Below are 18403 nucleotides of genomic sequence, written 5' to 3'. Positions count from 1 at the left end.
TTTTGTAGCTGTTAACGTGAAAACGGAAAAGTAAATTCAACATTTTACAAAGCTTAAAAATTCTTTCAACGTTTTAAAAAAATACAATGCAATGTCGATTGAGCTTTAACTTTTCAGATTGTATTTTCACTTTTCAGGGAAACTCTGCAAGCTGTACAGCGCGAGCGCTGCATTTACAAAGGGACCCAATGCAGAATGCAGTGCAGAGTGGGGGGGGGAGACTCGGATTCCGCGCCTGCGCTTCCGCCGATGAGCGGCACGTGAGCGCAAGCCTGGATTTGGACTGGTCGAAGGGAGCAGGAAAGGGAGGGGTGAAAAGAAAGACAAGTGAGAAGGCCCAACCTCCCCTTGAATGAATGAGTGCTCGGAGAGCAGAGAAGGCCCGCTGGAAGCAGGCGGTGCTGGAGAAAGGCGTTAGGTGATTTTTCGTTGAGCGGCGGGGACGGACACACACACCTGGAGTTAGTGACTGGCTGCTGCTCTGGTGGTGGTGATTGCAGTGCTGGGAGCAGGAAGTTGGCCGCAAGTTGGTCTTCCCCCCCCCCAGTAGCCGCCCCCCATCCCGCCGGGGGCGCTGGAATGCGCCGTGTACCTGCGCTCGAGCTGTGAGGAGCGGCGGAGGAAGCGCGGGCCCCGCCCCGAGCTCGAGCCCTGTCCGGCCGCGGCCCTCACTGACTGACTGAGTGTGAGTGGACGGGGGAGACGGGGAGCCTTGCCTCGGCCTCTCTCCCGACAGTTATGTGGAGTGCGGGCATCTCCCCACCTCAGCGACGTGCGGACCATGGAAACTCACGACGTCCCAAGAGGTACAAACTGTGAGGAGGAGGAGGAGCAGGAGCGCCCGGCGGTGAGTGCCAACGGCAGCGCGACGACCAGGCAACCGGGCCTGCTGCCGTGGGAGCCCAAATACAGCCTGGTGCAGGAGGTAGGCCGCGGCAGCTACGGCGTGGTGTACGAAGCGGTGGTGAGGAAGAGCGGCGCCCGGGTGGCCATCAAGAAGATCCGCTGCGACGCTCCGGAGAACGTGGAGCTGGCCCTGTCCGAGTTCTGGGCGCTGACCAGCCTCAAGCGGCAGCACCAGAACGTCATCCAGTTCGAGGAGTGCGTGCTGCAGCGCAACGGCATGGCCCAGAAGATGAGCCACGGCAACAAGCGCTCCGAGTTCTACCTGCGCCTGGTCGAGACCTCGCTGAAGGGCGAGCGCATCCTGGGCGCCGGCGAGCCCTGCTACCTGTGGTTCGTCATGGAGTTCTGCAACGGCGGCGACCTCAACCAGTACGTGCTGTCCCGGCGGCCCGACTCGGCCGTCAACACCAGCTTTATGCTGCAGCTGACCAGCGCCATCGCTTTCTTGCACAAGAACCACATCGTCCACCGGGACCTCAAGCCCGACAACATCTTGATTTCCGAGAAGTCGGGGGTCCCCATCCTCAAAGTGGCCGATTTCGGCCTCAGCAAAGTCTGCGTTGTGGGTGGCGGTGCGGCCAACAACAAGAACGTGAATGTGAACAAGTGCTGGCTGTCTTCAGCCTGTGGCTCTGATTTCTACATGGCTCCAGAGGTCTGGGAAGGACACTACACGGCCAAAGCGGACATTTTCGCGTTGGGGATCATCATATGGGCCATGATTGAACGAATAACTTTCATTGATGCTGAAACTAAGAAAGAACTGCTTGGGACCTATGTTAGACAGGGCAGTGAGATTGTACCTGTAGGGGAAGCATTGCTAGAAAACCCAAAGATGGAACTACACATCCCACAGAAAAGGAGAACTTTCATGTCTGAAGGGATCAAGCAACTTATTAAAGACATGTTGGCTGCTAATCCACAGGATCGCCCAGACGCCTTTGAGTTAGAAACTAGGATGGACCAGGTCACTTGTGCTGCATAAATTATCTATTATACATTGGATACTCTTGTAAAAGGTATACATATATTAAGTAATATACTGATAATGCAGGATTTTGGTTATCGGTAGTATGCACCACACTTTTGCCTTATCTGGTGTATATAGTTGCTTCTTGATTGTAAAGCCCCACTTGTAACTTGCATATTTTTTTTGAAAATTGAATGTCTTAAACATTTGTTGGTAACTCTAGTTAGTCCCATTTAAAGAATTAAATCTCTTCAGAAAACCACCTAAGATTTCTTTCCCTTTTTTGGGAAAGGGGAGATGATGTTCTTCAGAAGTAAAGTTTGTATTCTATCAAAGCATTACCGTGTATAAAGCAACCCATGTGTGGGATGATTCCCCCTCTTGCAGCTAAAAAAAACCTTGCATGTGTGTAAGATGCCCCATTAATCACTGACTCCACAGAACATGAGAATTTTGATTTTTTTTTTAAACATATCCTGATTCTCTCAGATTCGGCCATTACTGTGTATAGATGGGGAGCTGAGGAGTAATGCTAGCAAGTCAAAAATAGAGAGGACAGGCGCAGCTGAGTTTGCTCCTAAAAGTGAGTTGCAGTACTATTTGTCAGTGACTCACTCAAGACAACCCCTACTTTCAACACTTGGACTAAGTCCCTAGTCTTAATTGAATACCTGCAGTCCATGCTCTTGCCATTCAGTGTTAACATTCTATTATTTCTAGCTTTATTATTTAAAAATAGACACAAATCTCGTATTGTCATTTAGACTTCTTATTTTACTGGCCAGCAATTAACATTCCTGTACAGTATTCTCCCAGACTGATACTGTTGTGTATCAAACCTTCTGTTAAGGATAAATGCTAGAAAACACTCAGCAGTTCAGGAAGTGTCTGGAGAGAGCTAATATTTCAGTTTGATGCCCTTTCATCAGAATTGTTGAGGATGATTGTTTTGACTAACAGTTTGGACAAATGCTGATTATAAGCTGACATGGAACTTAAACTTCAAATTGGTTTCGATGCCCCTTATTTACCCACTTACTAGCAAACATTGTGTTCATGGATTTTTTGAAAAGTCCATGTGTTTTTTTTTAACTCCGCATCCAGGTAAGCTGCTGTAATCCTTGCATCCACATATTCCTATTAGCCCAGATAATTAACTATGTATCTATTTCAAAACTCGCTGCTTTAATTGTAAACATGTCCAATTGATATAACTATGCAACCTTAATTTTTTTAAGGTACATTTAATTCATTTCAAAATTTGGAAAATTTAATACGTTTTGATCTTGCCTGTCCTGGCCAAAAATCTTAATGTTTGTTATGTGGGTAAGAATCTGTGGTGTTTGTCTATTGCCCTTCTCAACTCTCTTCCCACCCCCCTGCAGTTCCCAACAAAACAAAACCTGACACTTGAATTGTTTTATGATGGTGTTCATCTTATTAATTTTAAGAACTTGATGCACTGTAGTTGTGAAGATGTAAAAACACTTTTTTGGGTTTGCACTATATGATAGCATCACCTGAGATTTAAAAAGCACTATTTTCCATATAAATTGTGGAGCTTTGTTTGCCCCATATTACTCTGAAGTGTATTGTGAACTTGTGTACATTTTCCATTTTAACTAGATTCAGTTTGTGGGTGGGAAGAGGAAGAAAGGTGGCAGAAGAAAAGTAGCTAGCAATATTGATTGGAAGCTGTATAGTTAATTAAACTTATAGTAGAGCTGAAACCTGGTGCTGTCATAAAATAGGTTACTGGTGTCCATTTTGAAAATTAATGTTCCAAACAAAAAAAAGGAAGTATATTACTGGTGTAACAGTTTTAAACATCTGTGGTGAGAGAAGGATTGTCTTTTTTTTTAATTCAGAACAGAAATGTACACTGACAAAACAGTTGCTGAATGTAAGTTGCCTTTTTTGTAAAATCCAGTTTGACTATCATTTTATATCTTTGAAGAAGATTATGATTAATTTGGGAGGGGGGAAATGCAGAATCAGTGGACCAAATCTTGAGCAAGTTAAAATTTACCTTCTAAAATCTAATTTTGTTATTTTCAGAGTTGTTAATTAGTGAAATTATTAGTCTAAACCAGTTAGTGGCCACATATCAAGTGGTAAATATTTTTGCAGCCTGGAGTGAAACACTAGGTGAGCTTGTGTACTTGTTCCAACTGGATTTGTATGTCGCTTAGGAAAGTTTTATAGGAACAGGCCTACTGGCTTGTTAAATATTTACTTGCGTTCTGTAACAGTGAGTAACTTTTTTTTTAATTGATGATTTGCAACAAATTGGCTTATGAAATTTTTGTTGCGAGAAATTACTTTTTTGTCCCTGCAAACAAGAGGGACAGACCATAAAAGAATACTCTACTTTTGGGAGGGGAAGTTCTGGGGAATCTATGAATATATTTACAAACTGTACCTTTTGGCTTGTGAATCACTTTCTTCTGTATGCTGTTGCTGAATTCTACAAAATTTCCTCCAGTGGCTGAGTGGAGATTTTTTTTCTCAAATGGGGAAATCTGATTTTAACTTTCAGTTTCACTTGTCTTTATTTTTGAAGAATTTGCCTTTTCACTGAGTTGAATTATATAGCTACTAGTCCAATTCTTGTACTACTTGTACTTCCATTAATGGTGGTGCAACAATATTGTGTAGATTAATTTTGCTAAAGCAGTTAAATTGAACGTGTACTCATTAAGACAAAAGCTCAATAAGGACATGTGAAATACTTCAGGTAATTAAGGCTAGTTCCCCAAACTCTGGCTCTCCTGCTTGCTGCAATGGTAACATTTAAGCAGAGTTGGCCAGGAAGGGACAGAGTGTAACAAAGGTAATGCATCAGTGACTAAGGTGACGTCAGGGAAAAATAGAAATAAGTCAAAGCTAAAGGCACTATATCTGAGTGCGCGAAGCATTCACAACAAAATAGATGAATTAATAGTGCAGATAGAAATGAATAGGTTTGATCTAATGACCATTATGGAGACATGGTTGCAATGTGGCCAAGGTTGGGAACTAAATATCCCAGGATACTTAACTTTTAGAAGATATAGGCAAAATGGAAAAGGAGGAGAGCGAACCCTGATAGTAAAGGATGAGATAAAGACAGTCGAGAGAAAGGATCTTCGCTCCGAAAATCAAGAAGTAGAATCAGCTTGGGTGGAGCTAAGAAACAGCAAGGGGCAGAAAACATTGGTGGGAGTTATTTATAGGCCCCCAAACAGTCGTCGTAATGTAGGGCAGAGTATAAATCGGGAAATAAGAGGTGCATGTAACAAGGGTAATACAATAATCATGGAGGACTTTAATCTACATAGACTAGGTAAACCAAATTTATAGTAATAGTGTGAAGGATGAATTCATGGAATGTATGCGATCGTTTTCTAGATCAGTATGTTGAGGAACCAACTAGGGAACAGACTATTTTAGATCTCGTATTGTGCAACGAGAAAAGGTTAATTAATAACCTTTATAGTAAAGGGGCCTTTAGGGAAGAGTGACCATAATATTGAGTTTGAAAGTGATTTAGTTAAGTCTGAAACTAGGGTCTTCAATCTGAGGGGCGAGTTGGCTAAGGTAGATTGGGAAACTACATTAAAAGATATGACGGTAGAGAAGCATTTTAAAGAATTAATACATAACTTGCAACAAATATACATTCCTTTAAGGCACAAAAACCCCACAGGAAAAGTGTTCCAACTGTGGCTAACAAGAGAAGTTAAAGATAATATTAGATCAAAGAAAGAGGCTTATAATGTTGCTAAAAATAGTAAGCCTGAGGAGGATTTTAGAATTCAGCAAAGAAGGACCAAGAAATTGATAAAGAAAGGGAAAATGGAATATGAGAAACTAGCAAGAGACATTAAAAACAGACTGTAAAAGATTCTATAGGTATGTAAAAAGGAAAAGATTAGTAAAAGTAAATGTGGGTCCCTTACAGGCTGAGACAGGAGAAATTATAATGGGGAATAAGGAAATGGCAGAGAAACTGAACAAATACTTTCTGTCGTCACAGAAGAAGAAAAACACTTCCTGGAAATATTGGAGAACCAAGGGTCTAGCAAGAATGAGGAACTGAAAGAAATTTAGTACTGGAGAAATTAATGGGACCGAAAGCCGATAAATTCCTTGGTCCTGATGGCCTCCATCCTAGGGTTTTGAAAGGTGGCTATAGAGATGGTGGATGCATTGGTTATTTTTCAAAATTCCATAAATTCTAGAATGCTTCCTGTGGATTGTAAGGTAGTAAATGTAAGAAAGGATGCAGAGAGAAAACAGGAACTACAGACCAGTTAGCCTGACATCAGTAATAGGGAAAATGCTAGAATCTATTTAGGATGTGGTAACGGGGCACTTAGAAATTGATGCTGGGATTGGGCAGAGTCAACATGGATTAATGAAAGGGAAATCGTGTTTGACATCTTAGTTTTTTGAGGTTGTAACTAGCAGAATAGATAAGGGGGAACCAGTGGATGTGGTGTATTTGGATTTTGATTTTCAGAAGGCATTCGATAAGGTGCCACACGAGGTTATTAAACAAAATTAGGGCTTATGGATTGGGGGTAATATACTAGCATGGTTTGAGGATTGGTTAACTGACAGAAAACAGAGAGTAGAAATAAACGGGTCATTTTCAGGTGGGGTACCGCAAGGATCAGTGCTTGGGCCTCAGCTATTCACAATCTGTATCAATGATTTGGATGAGGGGACCAAATGTAATATATCCAAGTTTGCTGATTTGATGTAAAGCTGGGTGGGAATGTAAGTTGTGAGGAAGATGCAAGGAGGCTTCAAGGGGATATAGACAAGCTAAGTGAGTGGGCAAGAACATGGCAAATGGAATATAATGTGGAGAAATGTGAAGTTGCCCACTTTGGTGGGAAAAACAGAGTAATTTTTAAATAGTGAGAGATTGGGAAATGTTGGTTTTCAGAGGGACCCGGGTGTCCTTGTACACAAATCACTGAAAGTTAACATGCAGGTGCAGCAAGCAATTGGGAAAGCAAATAGTATGTTGGCCTTTATTACAAGAGGATTTGAGTATGAGTAAAAATGTCATCTTGCAATTATATAGGGTTACACCTGGAGTATTGTGTACAATTTTGGTCTCGTTACCTAAAGAAGGACATACTTGCCATAGAGGGAGTGCAACGAAGGTTTGCCAGACTGATTTCTGGGAAGGGGGGATTGTCCTATGAGGAGAGATTGAGTAGACGAGGCCTATATTCTCTAGAGTTTAGAAGAATGAGAGGTGATCTCATTGAAACATGCAAAATTCTTACAGGGCTTGACAGGGCAGATGCAGGGAGGATGTTTCCCCTGGCTGGGGTGTCTAGAACCAGGGGGTCACAGTCTCGAAGAGATTGGCCATTTAGGACGGAAATGAGAAATGTCTTCACTCAGAGGGTGGTGAATCTTTGGAATTCACTACCCCAGAGGGCTGTGGAGGCTTAGTCATTGAGTGTATTCAAAACAGAGATAGATTTTGGGATATGGGGATAGTGCAGGAAAGTGGAATTGAGGTAGAAGATCAGCCATGATCTTATGGAGTGGCGGAGCAGGCTCGTGGGGCCTGTTCTTATGTTCTTATTTCAGTTGCAACCTTTGGTGGCTGTGCCTTCTGTTGCCTAGGCCCTAAACCTCTCTGCCTCGCTTCCTCTCTTTTCTTCTTTAAGATGCTCCTTAAAACCTACCCCTCTGATCAAGCTTTTGATCACCTGCCCTAATTTATCCTTGTGTGGCTCGGTGTCATTTTTTGTCTTAAAATAATTCCTGTGCAGCGCCTTGGGATGTTTTACTACGTTAAAGGTGCTATATAAATTGTTGTTGTTGATTTGCACGGTGGGGAGGGCTAATTTTGGGAGCAAAAGTCCATAATCTGGATATCAGACTTTGGGTTAGTGTAGCGCAGGTGTAAGTAGCATTTTTCTACCCCCTGCTGTCTTGTGCACCAGGATTTGAGCAGGTATCAGGCTGGACATATCCCTGCCATGTAAATTCAGTCTAAGCATAAATTGAGGATAATCATGAGAGAACATTAAAGTCCTCATCAAAACTGAAATGACATTTGCAAAGAGACATGGTTCCATTAAGTAGTATTTGAAGGTTAAATAGTAGTTGCTATTGTCTCAGGAAAAAAAGTTAAAAGCAAGTTAATGTCTGAGCCATTTGATCTTCTTTTGCTGCAAGCTTTGAGCTCTTTATACCTGAGGCAGTCATACCATCAGCATTCATTTCTACACTTTGCAGACCCACCTTTTGTCTGGTTTGTGAGTAGGGTAATCACAGGAACACTTTTTGGTCAAAAGATTGAATTTAATTTATCTCCCAAGAAATAGCAACAGTTGATAGCTTTTTGAGGAAGTATTTAATGTGTATGTACTGGGTGCCATAAGCTTTTTATGTAAATTAAACTAAAGTCAGTATTGTCAATGGCAGGTGTGGTTCTGGCAGATGTGTAGTTTTACTATTGATCGCACTTTGGTATAAAGCTGGGGACCTTTGCTGACCTTACAGGATCTGAAACCTGTATTTTTGAGGATCCTGCGAGCTGCTATTGAGTATTCATTTCCTCAAATACAAAGTGCATTCATGCAAGTGTATCTCATTAGAATCCATTGTTCTGATTACTACTAAGGTACTTGACCTCAGTAAGTTTGGCCACGTTTTTTGCAAATTGGCAGGTTCTTTACCAAAATTTCTGAAGAATCATTAAATAGCTCAACTGCTGTTTAACAGAACTTTGCAAACCTGTGCAAGCCAATGTCAAAAACCTGGCTTCCCAACAAACCTTGAAGCAAAAGTAGAGTCAGAAGTTGTGCCTATATATGTGTATTTAAAAAATCCTATTATCTCCCTTTTGGTGTTCTTAAATTCATGCCCTTTTATTACTGATTCAACGATCAACAGAAATATTTTCTCTTGGCTTACCCCAATACAGCTGTTCATTATTTTGAGCACTTATGTTTTCTCTTAACCTTTATCTATTCTCTTTTATAACTAGTCTCTGCATCCTGGTATCATCTTAGTGAATCTCTTCGTATTGTCTCCATGGCCTTGACATCTTTCCGAAAGTAAGGCACCCAAACCGGGACACCATTCTAATTTGCATAACTTCAGCATTACTACCTTCTGTGTTTGTGCTCTATATAACCTAATTATTAAATTTAGGATCACCTATGCATTTTTGTTATTTTATCAACTTGTCACTTTCAAGATTTCTTCTGTGACCTCTTAGCTGATGTCTATATGGATTTTCAAAAGACAACGTTCAACATTTTTAAATTAAATTTGTTACACCACCTGCAGTGCTTAATTAACCTATGCTTTCTATAAGTGATTAATTTTGTTTGCTATTATTGCCCCTAGAAGCTTTCCACTACTGTCATTAGCCTGACTAGTCTATAGTTACCTGGTTTATCCTTTTGTTAAACAGAAATGTTTAACTCTCCAGTTCTTTGGCACAATTGGGTTTGAAAGGTTGTGGTCAGAATCTCTACTGCTTTCGTTCTATCTTCCATTATCCTAGGATGCATTCCATTAGGGCTCGGTGCTTTTGCACTTTGTGTACCACCAGTAGTTTTCAGTACTACTTCCTTGTCGATGGTTATCTTATCTAATTGCTCCTCCACCATCTCTTGTACCCTTTCGTCCATTTTATTCCCACATCCACATAAAGATTAGAAAAATTCTCAGTTCAGTGTGGATTGTGACATAACCAATTCAGTGATTCTATTTAGCCTTATGTTGGGCCTTTGGTAAAGGTGAAGAATGCAACACTGACCCGTTTTCCTTTATTTGGGTCCTACTGTACTTTCAGATCACTTGTCAGAGCATTGACTTGAGATTTACAGTCATTCAGTGTGCTGCCGTCTAAATAGGATCCTAGAATTGATGGTGGAAGCTACATCTGTGATGCCTGTTGCAAAGCTTTTCATAAGATGGTTGTAGGAGATATTTTCTTGCGCCATGGTTATCGCTCTACATTATCAAAAGGGCAACTTACTGTTTTGCAGTAGTACTTTTGAGATAAATGTTCTCTGCAGGTTGTTGCTGCAGTCTTTGGTCACATCTTTCATTCTAGTGACTAATGCTCTGGCTGCTCTTGGAATCCAGAAAGAGTTGATTTGTGTACGCTGTCCAAAGCGCAGTTTGCTTCATATAATTGATATGTTTTCAGCAGGATGGTGTACAGCTGACTGGTGCACTATGGATGTTAAAGATGCATTTATCAATCTTTCAAAATCCTGTTTAAAAACTTTTTCAGCACTAATGGTTTTAATTACTTAAAAAGGACTGTGACTTTGTAGTCTCTTATAGTGCCTATAATGTAAGCAGCACACTCCTTCCTCCCTCTCCCCATTTCTTTCTTCATATCTTGCTCAATTCTGCACAAGTTATGTACATTTTCAAAAGAATTTTACAAAAGTTTCTGAATGTACCAGTGTGAGGATCTTAGGCACTCGGATATTAAGTCTCACAAGAATGATAATTGTCTAGTAATCTTCGTTTGTCTCTCATTTCTCCCCATTTCCAGCATAGTTGGAGTCCTTGGCTTGCCATCCAGTTTTCTCCGAGCCTTTCTCAAGATATGAAGGAAATGTGGTGAAATGCAGTGCTGCGTTAGGTGCCTAAACCCATTGGTAGTGCTTTGGATAGTTGGCCCATCAACAGGCCCTGCTTTTCTTTGTTTCTTTTTATCATAAATAAGAAAGTACAATCTAATTCACCGCTTTCATTGTGCCCCCTGACACCCTAAATGAACTTGCCACATCCAGTTCTTTGTCTTCCCTCTTAAATTTGCACTTCTGTAACATTAGTGGCAGCTTGTTTCTCTTTTATCCATTTGTATCTCAAGCCTTCATCGTTGTTTCTCACTGGAATCGGTTTCATCTTTTTAAATCACCCTTTTTAGTGCAACTTTTGTTCCAGATGTTTAGGCTGCATAAATAATCCTTATGTTCTGATGTCTTTGTTGCTTGCATTTGGTTTTGAATTACCTCATTTTGATCTCTTGTGTCTTTAAAATCTGACTCTCCTGAGTATTTGTTGCTGTAACATTTAACTCCCTTGAGCTTGTGTTTTCTCAGGCAAAATCAAATCTGATCAACTGAGAAGGGCAATTCCTCAGCTTTGAAACTACTGCCATATTTAACATCAAATAGGAATAGGCCATATGGCACTTGAGCCTGCTCCACCATGCAATAAGATTATGGCTGAACTTGCAACTATATTAAAATTATAGATGCTCCTGTAATCTCAAATTATCCATCAGTTGAAAGTTCTGGCCTAATCCATGTGGATTTTGGCATGGCTGTTCCATAGAGAATAATGAGAAGTTGGAGGCTTGAGGTGAGAGAATTTGCCTATTACTGAGCTTTTTCTTGTATCCTGTTGGGTGCTAAAGCATAGGATAAATATTAACGTCCTGGACAAGTGTAGGATTTTTCAAATTATTGAAGGAAATATTTTGGTATGAAAGATATGTAGGCAAATTTTGTAGCGGTGATTATGGGAGGACCACCCAAGACCAAGAAAAAGTTGATGGATGGGAGTATGGATAAAATTGTCAAAGATGTGAGGTTATAGCTATTGGTTGGACATGTGCTCACTGCGTGCAGTGCTTCACTTTGCACTTCCATGTGAGGTATACTTTTGTTTTTCCTGAGTTCCCACATGGTTGAAGAAATTGTCTCCCTCTTTCCTCATTGACCCTACCCCCTCCAAAAGCCAAACTAATCTGGTTCTACTCCAACCACCAGCTCTTTGTAGAACTGCTCTCTCAGCTCCCCTGCTGCACGTTGAAGTTTCCCATGCAGCAACATTTCTCTAATTGACCATATTGCGACCCTATCCCCAGCATGACTTGTAGTTTCCACATTGAACCTGTGATTCACCTTGATGGCAGTAGTCAGCTTTCTGGTATTGTAGGCATATACAGGAAACTTTCGATTTACCGGCACCTAAATAACCGGAAATCTCGGTTAACCGGCAAAATGCAGGAGTAGGTTCAGGTAAGTTTTACTTCATATTGTACTTGCCTTCCTCGATCTGTTGCTGTGCAAGGGTGTGGCTGTAGCTGTTGCTAAGCTACAAAGACGCTTGGAACTTGTGGCCATTGTTCTGCACCTGTTGCTAAGCAACAGGGTTTGTTGCTTTATACGGAGCTCTCAGCTCTCCGTATCTTTTACTATAGCTCTCGGTTATCCGGAATTTTTGATGAACTGGCACCATGTCGGTGCCGGATTAAAAAAAGTTTCCTGTACATGTTTGGTCATACCATAGTAGGGAATGTTTGCTACATCTTTCCAGTTGTCCATTTATCAATTATTGTCACGTCCTCCCCCACAAAAAAACAAAGAAGGCTTTTTGGGCATATCTTTTACAAGCAGTATTCTCTAAATCAGCATTTCAAAGCATAGGGGAGCTCTAATAATGGGTACAAATAGGGGAGATTTTCTTGGGTCAGCGCCCAGGCACATTGGATCACCTGAGTGCAGTAAATATTAGAACTGAGTAGGTAAGAAGTAAAGAACCTATCTGATTATTTACCCTTCCATGTATATTAATGTAAAGAAAACTGGGCAGTTTCCTTTTACAGGCATTTATTTGCTGCACCCAGGTGATCCAGTGGGAACAGACCCAGGAAAATCTCCCCAGATATCTTTGCTTAGGACTGATATTTCTAACATGGAAAGGGAAAGTTGGTCTGTGATGCTCCAATTTCACAATGTCAGTTTCTTATGCCAAGCCTTACCGACTTGTTATGGTTTTGTGTGTATATAGTACGATAGTTTGCTAACCTACAGCATTATTCTCTTAACTAGTGACAAATGGTCAAAGATAAACTAGTGACAAATGGTCAAAGATAAACCAACCAATCATCACCTTTTGGAAGTGGTGGTCGTGGGCAGTTTTATTGTAACTATCGTATCCAGTCACTTGGTTTGCATCTGAATTATCCATGTGGACGAACTAGGCTCCAACCCATTTTATATACTGTGAAAATGTCAAAGTAAATGGAGCAGTAGTGAAATACTCCCATAAGCTTTGTCCTTTTTGCAAGACCCATGAGTTAGCCGTCTGCTTCCATTCACATAACTGAAATGTTTATCAAATAACCAAAAAAAAAGGAAATGGCCTGTTCATATTATGTTGATGCAAATTTTCAAAGCTTTTAAGGGTTGAGAATAATTGGTGCAAAATGTATTGCCATAGTGAATTATAACTTTTTGGTGAAATGTAAAATCATAACATTAAGTCTTTAAATTTTTGTCTTGATGTGTGCTGTTCAGTTGCACTACAAGTTGCATCTGGAATAAATCTTTTTCTGGTTTAAGTGCTTGGTATAGTAGCAACAATATTTGTCAGTAGGCTTTGATCTGAATCGAATTACATGTGGGCATGTTTTAAAATATTTTTGTGGTAGTTTAATAATTGTTTGGGTTTCCATTCCACCTTTTGTGAGTAGCCCTTGTTTAGTTACTTGGAGATTTGTGAAGGGTTCTCTTGACTTATGTACACCGTATATGCTAAAAAGAAGGAAATTGGTTTTAGGTTGAAACCAAAATTGCTTGTGTTGGATAGAAACTGTTTTAGATTTCACATTTCTGTTGTAATCATAACCAAGTTTAGAACAGAAATGTGTCTCCCTCAATTTTTTTTAGCAATTATAGCACTTATAAATGTATTGAAGACAAATGTTTTAATCCAATGTTGTAGTTACAGATTACTAATTTTAAGATTGAGACATGACTTGCAAGGCAGTTTTGCAGTGTAGAAATGGGGGCTGATTATGCATGCCGTATTGGTTTTCAGCATTCCCAGTCAAAAGGCAGAATATTCTAGCAAAGATCACTGGTATAGTTTTTTAAATTATTGCCTCTAGTTCTATTGTCTCATCTTTCAAAGACAATCTCATTTTGTAAACCATCTTTTCATTTCAGGCTGGATAAATTGGAACATGCGCTTGCTCTCAAGAATGGATGGAACTTTTAATGGAAACTGAACTGAACAGCTTCCTTCGAATGTAGAGATTGGAGACTTGCTGCATTTAGAGCTTCAGCACTAGCTGATGTCAGGACAGGGAACGCTATGCAATTAAATTGCTAGGAGTTTTTTTGGGGGGGGGGGTGATGTTTGCCATGCAATAAACCTGTATTTACACTATTTGATTGTACCATCACTTTATCTGATTGATTAAATGGTGTGTCCTTGAAGATTTAATTGGGTGGATTGAATTCTTAAAGCTGTATGACCCTGTGTTGGTAACTTTGTTTTATGTAAAGCATTAGATGTTATTGGCAAGAATATGAGCAGCTGCACTTGTATACCAGTATGATTTATTTTAAATTGATCAGCATGAGTGACCGGAGTGCCTTATTATTTTGTCAGATTCATTAATGCTAAACTGAATCTGAGGAACTTTAGATTTCAAAATGTGTAAGTTTTTTGTTCTAAGATAATGTATTGGGGAGCCAGTTTCTCTGATATGGCCTGGGTTGAAGTGTTTCTGGTAGGCTAAAAACTGAGCAGAGGTTAGTTCAACTGTAAAATCAGTAGCTCCATTGAATAAATTGCAGAATAAAGAACTTAGCCATTTGGAAACTGAAGCTAAACACCCCCCCTCCCATAGTGATATTTGGCAAACGGCAGCTGAAACTTTGGGTCAAGTACGGCCTGGTATTTGGAACCTGGGCTTGAGACTAGACTTAAAGGAAAATGTCTTCACTTTCTCACTTAAAGGATATTGAATGCAATGAAGTTTGGACAAACTCATCCTAGTTGTCATTGTGCTGTGACCACAGTAAAAAAAAACACTCCCACAGTCACTCTTATAGGTCATTAGGATGGCTGGTGTGGGAAATGGAAAATTCATGCTGGTGCATGTATATTAAAGTGCATATTTAAGGAAGAGTAGAGGTTTTAAGCTCCATTGATTGAAAGACTGGCATGGAATCTCGCTCCACTGGAGTGCAGATCTGAGATTCGGGATCAGCGTCCCTGTTTGCAGCAGTCCTGATTTTCCACCTACATGACCAGAAAATTAAGTGTGCTGTGAATCAGGTGTGCTAGCCTCCACATCAGGAACCGAGTCTCAATTTTGGTACTGTTACCTACTACTGTGCAATAACTGACCTAGGAGTTCTTGATGCTAATACTGCATACCAAAGTAGAAAATCATTCTTCACAAAAAAGGTATCCTCGTTACTGGCAAGTCTAGTATAAAAGTTCTCCTGTTTATTTTTTGCCACTAGCTTGAACACTGATATTATGGAGGCTGGCTCTCCAAAGCATCCTGAAGGGTTCTCAGTACTAAAGTTGCTACTGGAGTGAAAGCTGTGACTTGGATCAACCAGGATATGCAGATGCCATAAACTCCAGCTACTTGAAACCTGGTGAGAGATGAACCAATTTGGGCATATTTCCACTGAAGTTCAGTGATCACATTCTAACTGTTTAGTCTCCCTCGGTAATGTCAAATATTCAGTACATTACTTTTCAAAACTGCAAAATCAGGATCGTCACCATCGCAATTTTTTTTATTTTTTTTTAATATAAAGGCTGAGCTGTTTATGAACAACATTTCTAAAAGCACTCGAGGTTTGAGTATTGGATTCTTGGTGGGATGGTGTAGACAAAACATATTTGGAAACCATTTCAAATTATATATAAATATGGTAGTAGGTGGCATTCATTTTTCAGCATGTAATACTGAGTAATCATTTTGCAAACTTTCCAAGCTCAATTGTAAAGTCATTTATCTCCCTTCTGTCTTGTCCATAAGTGATCTGTAAACATTTACTTTTTGAGAAATTAGTCATTTTTATTCCATAACTGTAAAATGATGTAACTGTACAGGGAATGTATAGTTTGCACTTGGCTGCAGATGGTTTTTAAACCTGTAGTCCAAGCACTGCAATATATCAGCTTAACACTGCAACCCTTGAGGTGTAATGCACCTTAGAGTACTGTTGGCCATTAGTTGTGAAGAAGTTTCAAAACAAATTGCCAGCACAGGAGTTTGCCACATTTCCAGAGATCAAGCAAAACTCTGATCTAAACAAAGTAATTAAGCACAACTTTTCCTGTAACTAATGGAATGGCAAAATTGCAAGCTTGTTATCTTTATTTTGGGGTTCAGATGTTGATTATAAATGGAGGTTTTCTACTGAGTTTGGAGATCCTGGATTTAACTTTATTGACCACTCACTTCTTTAAAAGTTAGTCATGGGTACACATGTTAAATGAGATTACTGTATTTACTAAAAAATTATTAGCTTTAAAATTCTACATTTCACTGAAGGTGCTCCTCCTGTATTCAAATCTACATCGTCCTATGCAGTTGGAGAGGAATTGCAAGGTCTTGACTTTTTAAGGGCTTCATTTTGCATTTAAGATTGGAAAAGAGCTGATCCACTGGCACAATGGCAGATCTATTAGCGTGTTACTGCTGATGTAGATTGGGATCCTTAACCTGTGTACTGATCCTGTAACCTAAGTATTCTATGTATGTAGCTGATTAGTACAAGGCTGAGAAAGATGCTGATCTGCAGTGATCGACTTCCACTGTATTAATTGGTGTTTTTTCCCCCCAGTTTGGATGGGTGAAGTGGCAGGCCTCCAAATTTGCTGGTGAGGGAAAAAAATCATAAGATCAACAGTACAATATCTTTCCCCTCCCCACCCCCTGAAAATATTAGAATTTTATGCTGAAAAAACTCTTAAAAGTAGCATTTTAATGTTGCAGTCCTGGTGTGTATTTAGTGTTTGATCTTGGAAAGTTAAATTTAAAAAAAAAAAAATTGATTTGTAAACATGTGCCAATAATTCCTGTGGCGTTGTAAAAATATTGTACTCTACTAAGTATATAGGTAGAGTTAAAGGCATATTACATTAGATTACTTAAAAAAAAACTTAAAACTATCAAATGTCTTTTTATAAAAAAAAGAGTTTGCTAAACCCACGAATACTCCAATACTTTGACCTTACGGTGACTTAATATTGTGAAATTAATGGAGTTTTGTATGACATTGCTTGCTTGTGTTTGCAGGTTCAATATGACCATTAGAAAATGTCAGGAAGTAAGCCAAATTTCAAACTTCTGATCAGAGGCTGAATTGGAAAAACAAGATGTGAAACATGTACAGTGAAACTGAGCCATTGAGGCTCCCTTTTTGTAACTTCTGTTCAATTAGAACTTATCTCAATTACTAATATTTTTGCCTAACTTGCTATAATTACAGGGTAATTGATCCTCAGGCATAAAAATGTAGTGCTTTGCTTTTTGCCATGCAAAGTTAATGTCCTTCCTGTAGTTTTAGCAAATGTTTTTAAAATTGCACAGTAAAGGCAAAAGACAGCTGTTGCATTCAAGGAAGGTAGCACTTGCATATTGAGACCAAATTCAAACTGAAGTTCTTCACAATGAAATTGCATTGCTTGTTAATCCATGAATGCAGATCGTCATTGTTTAATGTGCTGTCCTCTACCATTTAGCTTGTGTAACCGCATGGACATGTTATTGCAAATCTTTTTTTTGCAGTTTCGGCAGTTGAAAATGTAGGAAAATAATTGTCTATTTTGTAGATGAGCCGCTTCCCTTTTCAAAGTTACTTGGGAATATGATTCTATGTGGAAATAATGGGGGGCGGGAGAAAATGAGAACAGATTCTGGGAGCATTTTGTACTGGGACAGAATGCTAGTTGTGACTGAGCATTTGGGACATGTTTACTGAAGCGTCGATATGTGGTTTACAGAAGGATTTGCTTCAAGAGAATCCTCGTTTGTTTCTACCTCGTATTCAGGGTGTCACCCAAGTCATGCTGGATGATGTAACACTGCTTGTTCTCTCTATGGTTGGTTTGTCCTCTTTTTTTACTTGCAATTTCATTTCATTTAGATTGTCTCCAAGAACCTTTACACTTCTATGCAATTTTTATGTATTTGGATTTGAAACACTGTAATGGTACCACAATCTATATTTATGCTGGTCCCCCTACATGGAACACAAACATTGTTGTGGACCAATATTTGAACATTTTTTGATTTTTGTATTTAACATTGATTTGTAGCTTGGACTGGAGCCATTTGAATATTCAAATGATTTGTCTTAGGAAGAATATTTGACATTCATTGCATTTGTTATTTCAGCAATAAAGGGTTTAAAGTCTTTTTTGATTGAGGTCATTGTTTTAATTGTGTTCATATTTTTTGTAAATTTTTCAAGTCCTTCCTATGGAATTTAAATGAGAAATTCTAACTTCAAGGATTCAATGTATTGTCTCCATTTATTGGAATTATTTAAACTCTAAAGCAGCACCTATTTAGCCAGTTCCCACTCAATATAAGTATCATTGTTTTGCACATAGTTTTCAACCTGCAGATGGTGTGCAGGAAAGATGGCTGTTAGATTACTCACTACCTTGCATGTAGGCTGTAAAACCTTTTACAGCAGTCCACTTGATGCTCAGTCACTGGGCAGAAAGTCACTGCTGTGTTTTGACATCTGGGAGAATTTAACG

At 39.6% G+C, this 18403-nt stretch overlaps 1 protein-coding gene across 6 annotated transcripts; it reads left to right on the top strand.

Annotated features, from left to right (window-relative positions):
- The first annotated feature begins 234 nt into the window (after positions 1-234).
- LOC147108648 (serine/threonine-protein kinase 35-like) lies at positions 235-18053 on the top strand. 6 transcript variants are annotated; one of them, XR_015080624.1, is made up of 4 exons: positions 237-1925; positions 13825-15276; positions 16477-16513; positions 16932-18053. XR_015080624.1 is itself a non-coding variant. In XM_086005340.1 (2 exons), exon 1 carries the CDS (start codon positions 782-784, stop codon positions 1889-1891), a length of 1110 nt encoding a protein of 369 aa, XP_085861466.1. In that variant the 5' UTR covers positions 237-781; the 3' UTR covers positions 1892-1925; positions 13825-18053. The 6 variants fall into 6 exon arrangements, 1 of the variants encoding a protein (XP_085861466.1); XR_015080621.1 differs by adding an exon at positions 3745-3779 and having other exon boundaries at positions 235-1925; positions 13825-18053; XR_015080623.1 differs by lacking the exon at positions 16477-16513.
- The last annotated feature ends 350 nt before the right edge of the window (positions 18054-18403 follow it).

This window comes from Somniosus microcephalus, chromosome 13, assembly GCF_052327205.1.
Source record: "Somniosus microcephalus isolate GS21.2 chromosome 13, FLI_Smic_1.0, whole genome shotgun sequence".
In the NCBI taxonomy this organism is placed as follows: domain Eukaryota; kingdom Metazoa; phylum Chordata; class Chondrichthyes; order Squaliformes; family Somniosidae; genus Somniosus; species Somniosus microcephalus.
This window is presented reverse-complemented; position numbering and strand designations above follow the sequence as displayed.

What these genes read in the sequence shown, in the direction of transcription:
- LOC147108648 (XM_086005340.1), top strand. Translation starts at nt 782, where the DNA reads ATGGAAACTCACGACGTCCCAAGAGGTACAAACTGTGAGGAGGAGGAG.